The 17,285-nt window shown below is 36.6% G+C and overlaps 1 protein-coding gene across 4 annotated transcripts in view; it reads left to right on the forward strand.

The window, feature by feature from the left end:
* LOC107065410 (fibroblast growth factor 17) overlaps positions 1–17,285 on the forward strand; it is a 112,600-nt gene that overhangs the window by 80,123 nt on the left and 15,192 nt on the right. For all 4 annotated transcript variants that reach the window (XM_015319094.2, XM_089177659.1, XM_015319075.2 and 1 more), the window contains one exon: positions 16,262–16,307. In XM_015319094.2, coding sequence (XP_015174580.1) covers positions 16,262–16,307 — 46 coding nt within the window. The remainder of the gene's footprint in view (positions 1–16,261; positions 16,308–17,285) is intronic.

A 17,285-nucleotide genomic window follows, 5' to 3' on the forward strand; every position in this document is an offset into this window, starting at 1 on the left:
TATTATAAACTATGACGAGAGTCACGCGAGAGTGCACGAGAATCAGAAGAAAAAGAGAGAGAGAGAGAGAGAGAGAGAGAGAAACATAAAGAAAACAAAAAGAAGAGAGAAGGGAAAGCTTTCTCCTAATTTGCATTTCGACGCTCGTGTACACCAGTCGGCTGCAGCACGTTGTTGTAGTTACACGAACGATATTTGCCGAGTTGATTAGAGTTTGGTTCGATTCCTCGTCTCCGTTTGTTTTTCATTTTAATAACACGAAATCTCCGACTTTTCTTAGTTCAAAAAATGTGAATCGACTCATCTCAATGTCGTCGATCGTAAGTTTCTTCGTAGGACGATTAAAACAGCGGGAGGATGGAATGTCGACTTAGATTTCAATTTTATCCAAATAAAAGAAAACAAATAAATAAATAAATAATAATAAATAATCTTTAAACAAAATTTACAAATGTTTGTTGAACTTTTTATAACTCAATTAAAATTCTTCGTGATAATAAAATTATCATTGCTCCGTTAAACGTACTACTCGTTTAATTTACACACGCGAAAGTATGACAAATGTTTCATGATTATTAATTCATATATACATATATATATATATATAGATAGAACTCGCGATAAAACGAAAGGATCAATCTAACGCTTCCGTTTAATTTCATCGTAATATCCTTTTTGAATTATCCTTGATGTTAGATATGCAAGTTAGTCCTTGACACCAACAACTACCACGAAGATATTTCATTTGTCGACGGTACTCGCTTCTAATAATCGTCAGGACTTCAAGGCCGCGTGTCTCTTAAAGTGTACCGCCCACGCAGGGCTTTAGTTTCTTTAAGGTCTCGAAAGGGCAAAAAGGTTCTTCGTAGTTGTTCTCTATGAAAAGGAAGAAGAAATAGAAGATTAAGAAATAGAGTGAAGGAAGCGTGGAGGTGATGAGCTTCCGGAGAAACGTGAGAGAAACGAAGAAAGAATGAGAGAGAGAGAGAGAGAGAGAGAATGATAGAGAATTTGGGGCGGAGCACGTTGCACTCGAAACAAATAACGTAGAACGTTTCAATCTCGTCTCTGACATGAGAGAACATCGTCTCCACCTTCTACATTTCATCTTTTTCTTCTTCATCTAGGTATTATCTTTTTTTCTTCTTTCTCTCTCTCTCTCTTTCCTTTCTTTCTACCTTTATTCTACACAAGCTCTGAAAAAAAAAGGAACTCCGATTCCCTTTTGGAATTATTTTCTCCATCTAAAAATCTCTTTTATGATTATGGTCTCTTGTTGTTTTTCGAACTATTCGACTCGGTGAAAAGCCCAAAATCTTAGCAAATTATTGGCCGTAACACCGACACGTGGCATTTAAAGGGAGATAATTGATTGCTCGTACCGAGCAAGAGGAAAAGCAAAAGAGGTTACGACGGAGCGAGGTATAAATTATAATTGAATTAGTCTGACTTCTTAATTAGTCGCTTTGAAAGGTGAACTTGCTTCTTCGAGAATGAGAAAGAAAAACGATGAGTAAAAGTAAGACAGAGAAAAAGATAGAAAGAGAATAAGAGAGAGAGACAGAGAGAGGGAGGGAGATGGAGGGAAAGGGAGGGAGGTATAAGAACTCTTTTACCTCGACGACGAGCATTACCTTTGTCTCGTCATCTCTTTCTCCTCTCTTTCTCTCTTTTTCGGTCCCTCGTCATCGTTTTCTCCACTCACGAGTTCACTTCGTCCTCTCTTCCACCTACCGCGAGGTAATTTACAACGGGGGCGTCGCTGTTGCGTGTCCGACTCGCGTCTTCCTTCCACCTACCCCCCTCCCTCCCCCTGCCCCCCTTTACCACCCGTTAACCGCTCCTGTCCTCTCCTCTTTCGACTTAACACAGTGAGAACGTTGATTCTTTCTTCTCTTCTCTTCTCTTCTCTTCTCTTCTCTTTTCTTCTCTTCTCTTCACTTCTCGAGATATGTCACTCTCTTTTACCTTTTCTCTCTTACTCTCTGTCTCTTAATTTGGAGATTTCAGTCTCTCACACGTGTGGAAATCGTCTCTTCATCTTAGTATGGTGGCATCTTTCATCGGTCCTTCTCTTCTTGGTTATCCTTTGTCGGTTCATCCTGAATATAATATATTCGTAATAGGTACCACTACCACTACCACTACCATTAACACTACCACTACTACCACAATCACCACCATCATAATCGGTGCTCGAGAAGATTGCAATGGCTATTGTTTTCCTTCTGTCTTCGCTTTACGAGCGAGAGTCTCATGCTTCGTGTGCTCGAGCGTAATGAATCACGAAAGTAGTGTGTAAAAAAAAAAGAAAAAAAAATATAAATAAAAGAGAGAGAGAGAGAGAGAGAAAAACGTCATCGAGATTTCACCATGTATTAGTCGAATACATTTCTCATACGCTCGTGGTACGAATAAACATAGAAAATGTGCATAAATGGTGATTACATTCGTTTAAACAACGATATTTTTAAAAAAATAATGTATAATTAAACAATTAACTAATAATACGTTTGCGAAATATACATACTAGTTTCTTGTTAAGAAAATAATGTCTGTTTTTAATCAGTCCGTTCTTAATACATCTCACTTCATCGGAGAAACGATCGTAATTTCGTTGCAAAAGTTTATCAGTCTGACTGCGTTTTCCGTCAGCTTGCGCAAAACAAACGTCGGAATTCCCAAGATGCGACCCTTTATTCATTGTTTCTCTCTCTCTCTCTCTCTTTCTCTCTCTCCTTCTCTTTTGGTCTTTACTTCCTTCGTATCTGCTTTCCACGCTCGTAAAGCAGACGTTTATTATCTCGCGTCTCTTGCGATAAGCGTTCTCTTCCGACGACGACAACGACGACGAAGAGACAACGACAACAACGAAAGACGCGGCGAGTCTCTCTCCACCCATTCATGTCTGAAAATGCAGAACAAGACGTCCCATTCTTGTGTGTCTTCCGTTTACATACTATGTGACGAGAGTATTCTACTCACTGGGAATATACTGTAAACGCATGCTCCATTTCGCACAGGAGGAATACAGTAAATTCCACTGTTAGAAACAGAGAGAGGAAAGGGGGGGGGGTGGGTGGGAGAAAGAGAAAGAAAATAAAGAATGATCTCGGAGAAAACACACGTTTCGTAGATGAGGATTTCAAGAAGTAGGAGAATCTAACTTCGATAGGACGTAAGCTGGAATATTTCCAATTCGTTAATCTCCTCGTGTAAGATAGAAAACGATAAAGAAAAGAAGGATGAAAGAAAGAAAGAAAATAGAATATCTCGAGATAGGACAACGTTCCCGTTTGTGAGAGTCAACGACAAATTCGGCTCGTTAATTTTCAAGCCGGTAGACACGCGACCGCTGGTAATTAATTTCGAGTTTCGCCGAGATTGCATCTTATAGCGCCAGCAGCTTGTGTATCCTACAACAAGCTAGATACGAGAAGGGGGTCTCTTAAAGGTCGTACATCTTAAAAACTTACTTTTCTCTTTGTCCCAGAGAGAGAAAAAGAATGAGAGGTAATGGAGGAGTAGTAGTAGTAGTAGAAGAAGAAGAAGAAGAAGAAGAAAGAGGATAGATAGAAAAAGAGAAAGAAAGTGAAGAAGGGGTTGCTTGGTTAGTCGGTTGCTTGGTTGCTTGGTTTGTTGGTTGGTTGGTTGGTGTCCCGCGGCTAAGAATAGCAGGCGGTAGCCGTTTGGCCGATGCAAATTCGAGGCCGAAAACATTCGCGATGTATAATTCATCGTGCCGGACCCGCCGGCGTCTGCCTACACGCGATACTACGCGTGCTTTCGTGACCGTGACACAATGTTTGCGGTCGCGGGAGGGTGTGTACGTTTGAACACGCACGCGTTCCCTCACCTCCTCCTCTCTCACTCTTTTTCATTCTGTCTTTCTCTTACTAATGCTCTACCAGCACGTGGAACGTAATCCTGTACGCACGCGCTCCGTGAAACCACAACGAAAGATATACATACCTCCGGGGAATCGGATGTGTTGTTTGCGATGGAAAGATTTAATGCGGAGAAAATCGGTAGCGGCACTTGTCAATTCTTTTTCTTTTCTTTATTTCTTTTTATTTTTTTTGTTTTTTTTTTTATTTTTTTTATTTCATTTCGTCACGCTCACCTGTAATTTTATTTTTAACTTTTTTCTTCTTTTCTTCGCGTTTACTTTGTCATCGAATGTTTGTGTTTCCTCATTAGAGAGTTCCTTATTTTTTTTTCTTTTTTTTTTAATTTACGCAAGAATTACTTTTGAATTAACGCGAATGATGTTTTATTTTAAGATATTATTGAAATGTTTTTTTTGTTTAATTTAAAACAATTTTTTTGTCGTAGTGATTGACGAATCCAAACAAATTGACCCATTCTGATGCATAAAAATGTGTAAAAAGATACAATGAGATATTTAACGATTCTTCTTCTTCTTCTTCTTCTTACATATTAGTTGAAATTTATTTTCTTATTTAAAAAAAATAAGTTTCAAAGAACCGAATCGAAGACTGTAAGATCTTTCAACCGAGCCGTGTCTGACTATCGTTGACTTTATCTACTTAAAGTGGTCAGACTTTCTTCGAAGCCATCTCTATCCTTACGTCAGATCGTTCAGAACTTTTTTTTATTCGTGAAATTATTCAAATATAATATTTTTCTATTTAAGGAACAATTTATGACTCTCTTGTTTTTTTTACGATTTCTATCCTTGACCTATTGAAAATCATCGTATTTTTAGTCGATTATGTTTAAACGTTACTTAATCCATCCATCAGGAAAACATTTCTTTTTGTTCGTTGCAATTAGCAAAATTTAAAATTTGCTTGTAAAATAAGATATAATAGCAAGTTGCGAAGTTATTTCTGTCGAGTAATCGAAAGATCGATCGAAAAAAGGCGCGAACCATTGGTCAGGTTTTAGCACGTCGTCGAAATGCCGTAGAGGGTAAACAGAAATTAGAATTGCCGCGAGTGTATTAAGAGAAAGAGAAAGAAAAAAACAGAGAGAGAGAGAGAGAGAGAGAAGGGAGGGTAGAGAGGATGATGGAAATGATGAGTTGAGAAGCGCGAATTTAACGGCAGTTATTTAAGTTACGCTTATTTGTTAATGACGAAACGAAGATCCTGTTGGTATCCTGTTTAAGACTAACAGCATCTCTCTCTTTCTATCTTTCTCATTTAATTGAACGCCAATAAAAAAAGAAATAAAAAAAAAATAACAACATACACGGTATAGTATAGTATACTTGACTTCCTCATTTTAAACGTTGTTAACCAAGAAGAGGAGAAGAGCTAGTAAAATTAATTAAGAAATAAGAAGGACCACCGGCGTTGAAGACCAATCGATGATATTACCGCGGATCGTATAACGTGAATATCGAGCTTATAGCATGCTATACGTTTTATGGTCTCATCGATGGCTCGTAATAGTATTCTCAAAGGATATCACAGTTAACACGAATAATCATCATCATCATCATCATCATCATAAGACAACAAATTATCAATTGTTCAATTTTCTTATCGTTTCTTATGATACGATCTTTTCCTTTTTTTTTTTTCGTTCTAACGATTACATCGATATGAATCGACGATTAATAATTATTTTGTCGATTATATTCAATTAGAATAATTTCGTAAAAGGGATTTCATCTTTTCAACGCCTTTTAATATCACTGATAAAATCGTCCCCATCCCACCCCGTTTAAATGGGCTAAAAAAAGAAATAAATAGAAAATAATTCGAACGTGTGCGCTTGAAATACACTCGAGAAGCTTTACATTGACAAGCCTGTGGACGCCATATCGGACCACCTGGACGCGGTTAGGTCATCGTCGTTGAATATCGAGGCCAATTGGTGGCAATCCATACCGCCGATTGGATACCACGTTCCTGCTTACTATATTCCCGATTGGATATCACTCGGCCATGACGAAATCCCTCCTGCGAGAGTAGATGAAGCGACCGCCTTGGACTGGTTCTATCTCTTTTTCTCTCTCTCTCTCTCTTTCTCTCTTTTTCTCATTTTCTTTCTTTCTTTCTATTTTCAATTCTATCGACACTATCGTTACTCGGTGCAAATCACTCGCTAATTACATCTAAAACTACTCGTTCACGCACACGCAAACGATCTACGTCAAGGTAATTGTATAAGTAGGAGGAGAACGTACGTTTAGTATGCAAGTATATACATATTGATAAATATATACATATATATATTCGTAAGAATATATATATATGCAAGGTCTTCGCTAATGGCGCTCGTGTGATTATGCATATTGATGGCCGTTCTACGGTGCAACGATTGATTTCATCGCTAATTGTACTCAACCGCTTAGCTCGTTATCGCGAAAGCTACTCCTCTTTTTTTTTTTCTTTTTTTTTTTCTCGTCTCTTCTCATCTTTATCGTTTTTCTTTCTTTCATTCTTTCTTTTACTTTTAGTAGCAACGTTTTAATTAGATATATCGAGAATGCGCGTTAACGTTAGGTATATTTCATTCGATACTTCCACAACGAACTATTTCATGGTCATCTCGCGGTATACACACTCTTAAGTGATCTCATTTTATCGCGACAAATTCTCGATTACTTCAACGAGTATGTTCGCGTGTATCGTGTGTATCGATACGGTTGAGAAATTAAAATAAATGGAAATAAAATTGAAAAAAAAAAAAAATAATTCACAATACACGCGTTAATCGTTCGACAGTGGACAACTTTTACGAGCTTGATCGAGTAAGAGTAATTTTAAGAGGATATTCAAGAAGTTATTAAAAGAACAAATTACTTCGAACTAATAGATTATCGTCGTGTGTAGTCCCAGTTAGGTGAAATCATGAAAGGAAAGGAGACATTATCGTTATAGAAATACAAAAAAAAAAAACAGAAAAGAAGAGAAAGAGAGAGAGAGAGAGAGAGAGAGAGAGAGTAGGTCGACTTTAATGTGCCGATAAGGTGTCCGGTATCGTGGCCCTTTTCTGGGGTAAGCAAACATTTCGTGCTTGTTACTACTAGCACGTAGAGACAACGTAAAATCGACGAGATATCGCGAAGAAGTGAAAGAGTAGAGGAAAAGGGATGGGGAGGAGGGGGTGGCTAAATCGTATGACGTAATTCCTTTTATTTTCGTCTTACTTTTTATTTCGCTTGTTCAATTCTTGGAAAATTTTGTAAAACCATTTTAGCTTATTTCATCGAAATTGAAAGTCTCTTCTTATCTGACTCATGTATGTGTATTATACAGTGTGACATACCTACTCCCACGGTTTTGTTATCAACGAATAACCGCGAACTTCCTTTTGAAATTTCATGATTCTCTTCTTTCTCTTTCTGTCAAATTAAAGATTATTTAATATTTTTATATATTACGCATTATTATCTTAGAATACGTTGTTTCAACGAAATCCGTCAACTATCGTGACATTTTATTTATGATCCATATTTTATCACGCGTGTTTGTCATCGAGATAGATAGTAAGTAGATTTATGCTCATCGATAGGATGAGTATGGAATTGCGAGTCCATCATCTGTGCGAGTAGATCATTTTCCATTATCAAGATTTTTAATATTTTCAAAACACCACTCTCTCTGTTAGCATGAATTACAAATTTCGATTTATGAATTACTATTGTAACCTTTTTGTTTTATATAAAAGTTCAGAACACGCTTAGATTACATTTCTAATTTCTTGGATAAACGGATCGAACTCGATGTATCGAGTTGCTATTTGAATAGTGCCCTAAAAGTGCGACGGCTTTTGTGCGGATTCCTCAAGCTCTACCAAGTTTCGCATGACTAATTCTACCGGCTGAGTCATCGTCATCGAAAACGGAAAAAAAAGTATCTTTATTTCTCATATATATATGTATATATGAATAATTTTCTAACCGATCATTTCAACGACATTGTTTCGTTGAATTCTTGCATTCGTAATATTGTTAAGGATTAAAATGATAGTAAATATCGTATACGTCAAGGTAAACATTTAAACGGTAGTTTATTACATAAAAAATATGTACGAGTGATTATTCTTGAATGGCAGGACGATGTTTAAAACGAAAGAGAAAGTTTTCGTGAAATTGTGTACTCCTGTTTTATTATTATTATTATTAATATTATTATTATTATTATTATTATTACGAAATAAATGCCTCCGAATAAATCTTGTTTTTTTATTTCTTTTTATTATTATTAATTTTAATTTTCGATAAATCAAACAATCACGTTTCTTTTTTTGTTTTTTTTTTTTTTTTTTTTTTAAGTCTGGAGCTAACGGTAAAAAAAATTGAAAAGGTACCGAAAGCAAAGAGAAAGAAACGTGGTCATCCTTTGACGATAGCACGCGAGATATACTCTTTCTTCGAAAGAGAAAAAACGAGTGAGAGTTAAGTGACGATGGTGGGTGGGCGAAATGGTTATTTAAATACCCCCATAGAGCCCATTACAGATTACGGCCGAGCACAACAAACGTCGAGGCACGAGCGCTATGAGTTGAATCAGTACGATACAAGAACACGCAATGAGAGATGAAGAGAAAAGAGAATAATACAAATTTTGGCCTTTCTTTGTAACATCCTCTTCTAGAAAAGAACACTCGCTTTCTTTCTACTCTCAAACGCGAGACGATACTTTTGATTCTTCTTATTATAAAAAGAAAAAGAGAAAGAACTATAAAAGAGTATACAACAACAACAACAAAAAATATAAGTCACGCGTACAAATGTCGAAAGGTTTTCTTTCCTCATTCCGATCTTTGGCAAACGTTGAAGAATCTCATTAGATATGAATTACGTTTTAACGAAGGCACATTAATGCGTGTATGCATTTATTAAAAAAAAAAGAAAATCGATCACTATGATGTTCCCGTTTCTTTTTTTATAAACGTCAGTTAGGTGAAAGACCATAAACACGTGTGTTCGTCTCGTAAATCTGACGTCATCGTCATCATCCCGATGGCAACGATTCGTGCCCTTTCGTTGCGATAGTAAATGAATCACGTTTCTTCGTAATGCGAGCGTTACGCGTCAAGCTGCACGAATTGTTAGGTTGTTTCCTAGACCGAAGCTAAACCGATACGAGAGATGACCGAGTTTCGAGCTCTTGACGTTTAGCTCGGTGATTAGGCGATCACGTTCCATTTCAAGCGCATTTTCTCGGAGCCACGTAATTTATTTAGTCGTTCGTCATCAATTCCACACAACGAGATATATAATTTATATTTGTTTGTCACATCCTCCGCCAAAAGAGTTTATCACATTTAATCAATTTTTATTTTATGGTTTTTGTTTTTTTTATTTTTTTTTTTTTTATTATTAATATTTTTTCCTTTATCATTTGTTTCGTTCATTTAATCAACTTTCGTTAAATGTAACTCTAATTAACGTGTTACTTAATTAGTATGTTTTTATTTTTTGGAATTTTTTTCTACGTCGATTCGAACTTTGTTAAAGTTATTTTGTCTTATTCTTTTCTTACTTTTTTTTTCTTTCTTTTCTTTTCGAAGATTTTTCTAAGTAATTTTCCCAGTCGATCACGGAGGTCGTTTGAAAAAAGTTTATCGGCTGCCTAAATGAATTCCAGAGACTCAATTAACCGTGGCTTTTTTTTTGGTAGAAGGTAGTACGTAGATTAACGAACGAATTAACGAGGAGGCAAGGAACGACGAAAATTCAAAAAGGGAAAGGGCGATATCCTTCGGCTGGTTAAGAGCATCGAGTTATTCAACCCTTTTAAAATCGTCTTGAGTGAGGTACGAGGAATGCGACAGTCCAATGGAGATCTCGATTAGACTTGGATCATCCTTTAAGAAATTTTCCTTTCTACTTCTAAGTCGAATAAATATGAGGTAATCGCGTATGGGTATTACGATTAGTATATCACCTAAATATTTTTTAGTGTTATTTTTTTTTTTGGGTTTGTTTGTATTTTTGTAGATAAGAATAAAGACCGATAAAACGGGTCTTAACGATTAATCAAACAAAATATTTTTACAATACTCTTACATGCAAGTATGTGTAATTATGACATTGGACTAAAAGTAACGAAAAAAAAAATTGATAAAATTAATTTAATGATTTATCTTATTTTTTTTATTAAAACGATTTATATTAAAAAATAAATCATTAAATAAATTTATATTATTTTTTCGATATAAGCCAATAACATAATTACCAGTACATACGTATAATATATTTTTCTTTTATAAAGGGTAAGGTATAAGAGGGGGAGAGGAAGTGGAGAAAGGAAAGATTACAAATGAACTTCAATCTAATGGAATAAAATCGTAAATAGATACTTTATCGAGTTACTGGAGTATCTATTTTCCTAGAAATAAAAATAAATTATTAAAAAAAATAAAAAACGGATCAAGGCCATTAGATTTTTTCGCACGTAAGGGCTGGTAAGGATGAAATAGTCGTTTCGTCGCCACGCGCCGACTATGACGATGTGTTCTTTCTTTAACTTGTTAGTACGTAAGGCTCGCGCCTTCAAGATCGTTTTTCGTATCGAAAGATGACGGGGAAGCGTGTTGGAATGAATGTGACGCCGGCGGAACGTCGCGGCTTTCGAGCAAAAAGCATGTCGCGCGTTTCTCACCCTCCTCCTCCTCCTCCTCCTCCACCTCCTTCTCCTCCCCCAACCCTCCCCCTTGTATCCTCTTTCTATCCTTGCTATCCTTCTTCTTCTTCTTCTTTCTACTTTCTTTACTCGTCGTCCCTTGGAACACTTCACGCACGATGACTCTTCACGTAACGTTTCGCCGGTCGTTCGTCTCCTCTTTCTTCCTCTTTTCTCTCCCCTCCTCCTCTTCCTCTTCCTCCTCTTTCTCCTTCTCATCTACTTCTTCTTCATCTTCTACTTCAACATCGTCGTGGTTGTCGTCATCGTAGACGACTATATCTGCCACTTCACGTGGCACCAGCCTCCAGGCACGAGTACGACCTACTCCTTCAGGAAGAACAACCACCCATAAGAAAATAAAAGAAAAGATTCAATTTAATCAACAAGACAATTTACTTCTCGACACCATCGGATAGTTTCAACGCTTATGTCTCTTTTAAATCGACGACGCCAGACGGTATATACTTTTTTTTTCTTCTTTTATTTTATTCGTTCCTAAACGATATGATAACGATGACGAATTCGCATACTACGTTCTCTCGGTATTATTCTACGTTAAAAAAGAAAAAAAAAATAACAAGCATAATAAATGATAGAAGAATTTCGAGGAATAAGGATGACTCGTTTCGGGAGGATTTGTAAGATTAATGCAGATCGACTAACACGATGAAAAATAGTTGGCTTATTTGATTACTTAATTAGTAACTAACGTGTTCTGGAATAACCCGAGAAAAATTTTGGTCACCATTCATGGTCTCGGAATTTGGTTGTTTAATATTTAAAAAAAAAAAAAAAAAGAAAAGAATCTGTTATCTTAGGTAATTCGAGTGAACCAGCCAGTTTGTGATTTGTCGAAAGTGAGATTTTATTGAACATCAATGGACCAAGATGTTGGATCGGAATTTTATGCGAATGACGAAAAGCAAGTTATTTGTTGAATAAGTGAGAAAGAGAGAAGAAACGGAGAGAGTAGATCATGCTTGATAAAAGAACTTAAAAGACCCTATCTATGCCAAAAGAGATTAGGATTTTACGAGCCTGACGACATGCTGCCACGCGATAACGTTTACTTATATTGACGCGTAATTACCTTTAAAAATTTTCACGTCAATAAATTTCGTGCAGTTGTCGACCAATTATTTATTTAATTTATTTTTATTAGCTCGTACAGTCATCCTACTACGTCTATCTCTTTTCGATAAAGTAACAAAAATTGCGACAATCGTACAATCGATTAGAATCTCGATTATAAACGGTGATTCGTAAATTATCAAAATTTATTGGCGTTAAAACGTTCAACGTAAACGTTCAACTAGCGTAACGTCAATGCTACGGAAATTTGTCGGAATAATCTATCGAAGGGGGAACGAGACTTCTCTTCTCCATTGGTGCGAGTGATTTGTTACAATTCGATATGCCTATTTAAGAAACATTTGGGGCTTTCTATTGTCAAAAGGGAGACGACGACCAGGTGACTCTTTCGGCTCGTGCTCTTTTCAAAGCCACTAAATTTCGTGGTTTCTTTCTCTCTCTCTCTTTTTCTTGCTTTCTTATTGAATAGAGACGTTCACGATTTTCTTCCATAGGCCGAATGGGGGACTCGTTGTAACGATTTTTCATTCTTACTCAACCACCCCCCTCCTCCCATCTGCTTCCTCTTTTTTTCTGTCTCTCTCTCTCTCTCTCTCTCTCTTCGAAATAATATTTTTAGAAATCGATCACATAAATCGAATAAACTGTTTAGAAACCCCATGGACGACGGATGATGCATCGTCGGTTTTACGTTTGATAGAAATGATGAGGATTCTTTCACGATTTCTTTTAAATTTGACTCTGAAGCTGTTTTTAATCGAGGACGAAAGTTAGTCGTCAAAGTTTTGATCTAAGGTGATTCATCAACGGTAATAAAATCGATCGTTTTGAGTTAACTCTCGGTGAACGGGTGGAATCGAGAACGTCTCGATGGATGAAAATAAAATATTAAAAGAAGGAGGAATAGGAGAAGGATGAGAAGGAGGAGGAAAGAAAAGAAAAGAAAAGAAAAGGAAAAGGAAAAGGAAAAGGGAAGGAAGATGGTGGCGTTTAGGCGACACCAGGACGGCCGGTGGTGTCCAGCTGAGAACCATCGCCGACGGCGGCTCGGTAGCCGCGTTTTTCATCGGCGTGTCGGGATCATTCTATTCAAGTGTTGGCAGTTTTTCACGCGGCAGGCAACGAATATCCATCCCCACTAAAATTCCACTTTTCGAACGTAGTCCCCACGTGGCCACGAGGAGGAGGAAGAGGATGAGGAGGAGGATGTCATGCCGGTTTGTCAGAGTTTAGTCCTCGGTCGCATTCACCGTGCTGATCTCGTACCGGTGATCACACAATATCTATCTTCTCTACTCTTTTCTTCGTTTTTTATTTATTTTTTTTTTAATAAATCGAGAATAATTTACTTACAAAGTTATATTCGATCGTTTTTCGTGTCTAAATATATCGTCCCTTTATGATTAAATTATTTCATTTTATTATCGATCGGAAACGAGAATCGAATTAAATGCAATTTTGTTAGTTATTTTCTAAAAAGACAACATTTGACAAATTGGTTACGAATTTATGATAAATTCGTCAGTGACGTATAACTTTAACGCAGGATTAACGGTGACGCGTGTTGTTTGATTCATCGATATCTCTCAACGGAGATTAACGGATCGTGCCTTGGCGCGTTTTCAAAGTTTAGCACGTGGTGGTATTTTTTTTTTCTTGTGCTGTTTGATCGCACTACCCTATTGTCTCGTTTAACTAGGGACAACTGATTAGGTATAAGGAGTATTGTTTATCGATTCGATGTGGAGTAATGGGACGAAAATGATGACGTCACGAAGTACAGATACGCCGATATGTATTTGGAGATTTTACGGTGAGTATTAGATTCGACATATCGATAAAGATAAAAAAAAAAGTTGACAATGTAATAAGTAGTGACGATTATTTGTGAAAGATGTTGTTTGTTAAGACGTTGTTGTCAAGAGAACGACAAAAGTTCTGTCTCATTGAGATTCCACGAGAACTCGGAATTCTTCAACTCGGCCACGTGCTCAAAGGCGCGAAGCTTCATCGCGAAAACGTTTACTTCTGACGTGCGAGTCAAAGAGCCTCGAGTCCTCCTCCTCCTCCTTCTCCTCTTACTTCTTTTTCTTCTTCTTCTTCTTCTTCTTCTTCTTCTACTTCTTCTTCTTCTTACGAAGCAAGATACTACGTCGATACTAGAAATACTGGAAATACTGGATTTTTCACATCCTCCCTCTCGAAGAGTTTCTTCTATCATTTTTCTTCTTCTCTTTCTCTCTCTCTCTCTTTAATTTTTTCCCTTCTGTTTATTTATTTGTCTACGTCATTCTCTCACTTTCACGAATCTAACCATAATAGAATCTAAAATAATGATAGAGATACTTTCTTCTATAATGAATGTTTTAATTTTTGTTTTGAATTATTATCTAACAAGAAAACAAAACAAAAACAGAATAGAAAAAAAGAACAAGAGTAACACGTTTGATAACACTATCTATCTATCTCTCTCTCTCTCTCTTTCTCATTCTATTCGTCTCTTTGTCATATAGTACTTCGAGGCCGACTAATGAGACGAACGGCGGTACGACGAAGGTTGTTGTCAGCGGTACATCAAGCGTTGTGACTAATTTTGCAATTATGTAAAAGCCTGTGCAAGAGTTGAGGCTTCAAGCCAATGAGAGGAGGAATACTCGTACACCTTGGGACTGGAGCTTGACAGCCGGTCGCGACCGGCAGCATGAGTTCTCGCGAAAAATCGATACTTCGATCGGATCGTTCAGATAAGGAGAATAAGCCGCAACCCGATTTCGTGAGACAAGATCGAACATATCTCTCGTACTCTCTTTTTCACTTTATATCTTTCTCTTTCTCTTTCTTTCTATCCTCCTCCTCACTGACAGTATCAACGTTATTACTGTCCTCGTTAAAGCTGCTTTTGGAATATGAAATTACCTCGTCGAATGCAGAGCCTTATCTTTTTTTTTTTCTTTTCTTTTTCCTTCTCAACTTTGAGAAGTAAATGAAAAAGGATAAGAATAAAAAAATTAATATATATATAATAATGTATATAAAACATCATATATGTAAAATAAAACGTAGTACAATAACATAAACTTAGTAACGTCTCGATAATAGGAAAAGGTCTTAACGTCGTGACGTTTAGCGCATTTCTAGTTGCGAGTAGTAACCGTCTCGTCGGTACAATTAAACCTCGGAAACCTGAGAAGACTGCGTTAGGATAACCGCAGCACGCATTACACGCTCGATGCTTGTCGCGTTGGATATACGGTGATAAACGTGCGAGAAGTGAATCTCTCTCTCTTTCTCTCTTTCTTTCAAAGTTAAGAATCATTGGCTTTTACGATCGACATCAAACGATATCCAAAGTAGTATTCGATTACAAGAAGATTGAACGAAAGAGAAACAGAGAGAGAGAGAGAGAGAGAGAGAAAAGGAAATAATTGGTAGCCAAATAATGTATCATAAATCTTAATCCATTATTATCCATGATACTATAATCAAAGACATAATTAAAATAAACGTCTAACGTTTTTCACGTTGAACGAATACCAGAAATAAAACAAAGTGAACGTTTTTTTAAGAGAACTTAAACACACCCAACTAAAGTATCTTTTTGTTAGGTATTAAATCAACGAACAAAAATGTACATTAAAGTTTTTAACTTTATCGTAGCAAGCTAATAACGAGTTAAATTTAAGGAGGAAATATGAAAAAAGAAAAAAAAATTTGATAGCACTTTTTAGTATGTGCATTGATCAATTTCTGTCCCTTTTTACTAGTAACGTTTCCTTGCCCTCGTTGTTATAAACCATTGGTGTTCACCTGTCTGTTATGTTCTGTGTAACACAAGATGCATTAACATTGCGCAACTCGTGTGGCTGTGCACCACACGAGCAGCTCGCTTGCAACTGGGTTATTACTTACAAACCGTGACACATCGTCTTACTACTCTTGATTTCTAACAAGATACTACTGTTCATGTTCTTTCCTTTGAACAACAAAGTTTCGATTATATTTCCTCAAACTTACCTTTCACAACAAGCAATTTCAATAATTTAAGTTCTTAGTATGCTACCGTTTGCTTTGATTATTCCGATCGATTGATCGATAGATTCAAGCCACGTGCCACGTCAATCAAACGATTTCAAAAGATATAAGAATGATGAAGAAGAGGTTGCGATAAGAAAGAGTTCATCATCGATTAGAGTAATATTATTTCAGATACAGACAACATCGGTGAGTTGCATTCGACGAATGCAACGATGCAATCTACCAGTCGTAATTTGTCACCGGTATTTAATCATACCTTACACGTATTTTCCTCATCTATTATGAATGATTCGTTGAATCTTCTAATTTCGATTTGTAAAATTGATATAATAATCATTTTTTTAATCGAATTATTCAAGTTATTTATTAAGAATTATTTATTAGCAAAAATATGACGATTTAGTCTCCAATTAAACATAATTATTTATGAAATAATATAGATATACGATTATTGATTTTTCTTTTTTTTTTTTTTTCTATTTCGATTAATTCTTATCGATAAAAATAATTTGTTGTTACAGGTTACCACAGCTTGCCGTTTTAGCGAAGATTTTGTGCCTCCTGATGGTAAGTTTTTCATTCTTACGTAACACTATTATCTTCGATCGAGATTCGAAATAGATTTGCGATATCTTGCGAAGACTCGAAACTTTCTAACGATCTTGTCTTATAGCTTGAAATAGTAAAGGATCCTTAAATACCATAGAATTTCATCGGTATTATCTATCTAAGAAAAAGTTATTAAAAGTTTCTTATATTCGGTAGTAGTTCTATTCTCTTTGAAAGAAGTAAGTAGATATAGAGGTATACCCACCGAACAGTTATACTACCACGAAATCGACTTTCAATAGGTTAGTCAGTGACACGCAAAAGTTTCGCGAGAAAACTCGTAGTAGAAGAGAAACGTGTCGTTATTCTTACTGCTTTTGCAAGCTGGCATACATTGTACTTTTCATTCTTATCTATCTCACACAAACACTATAGGTATATACTCCAGTGTGTGCATGTATCTACATAGTACGTGTAACCGACCGATAGTAGCACGTTCCCTTTCCTCATCCTCTTCTTCCCGTAGTCTGTTCGGTGACCGGGTCAGATCAGAGATATCCTTCCGTGCGAGAAAGAGAGGATGGAATTCGTGTTACGAGTTAAAGATAAAGATAAAGATAAATAAAAAAGAAAAAATACTAATAAAAAGAGTAGAGAAAGAGAAAGAGAAAGAGGAGGAGGAGGAGGAGGAGGAGAGAGTATCGCGTGTTGGAAGTCGTGCCAGGACTTAGTAAATCGACGATTACGTCGGCGAGCACCTTACCTGCCATAGATTAATGATCGGTGCTTCCACTCCTACACGTTTACAACGCCAAAGATTTATATCGACGTGCTCGTTCGTTCGTTGCCGCCTTTGAGCTTCTACTTTCTTACCTACCCGATGATCTCTTATACCTTCCTTTCCCCTTGTACCTTTAATTTCGCGCTCTTGTATTCGCGACACGTTCTCATATCTTTTTCCCCTTCTTCCATCTTCTTCTCTTTCTTCTTACTAAC

The sequence above is a fragment of the Polistes dominula genome, unplaced genomic scaffold (assembly GCF_049000335.1).
Source record: "Polistes dominula isolate Pdom_NZ unplaced genomic scaffold, Pdom_raw_medaka contig_373, whole genome shotgun sequence".
Classification (NCBI taxonomy): domain Eukaryota; kingdom Metazoa; phylum Arthropoda; class Insecta; order Hymenoptera; family Vespidae; genus Polistes; species Polistes dominula.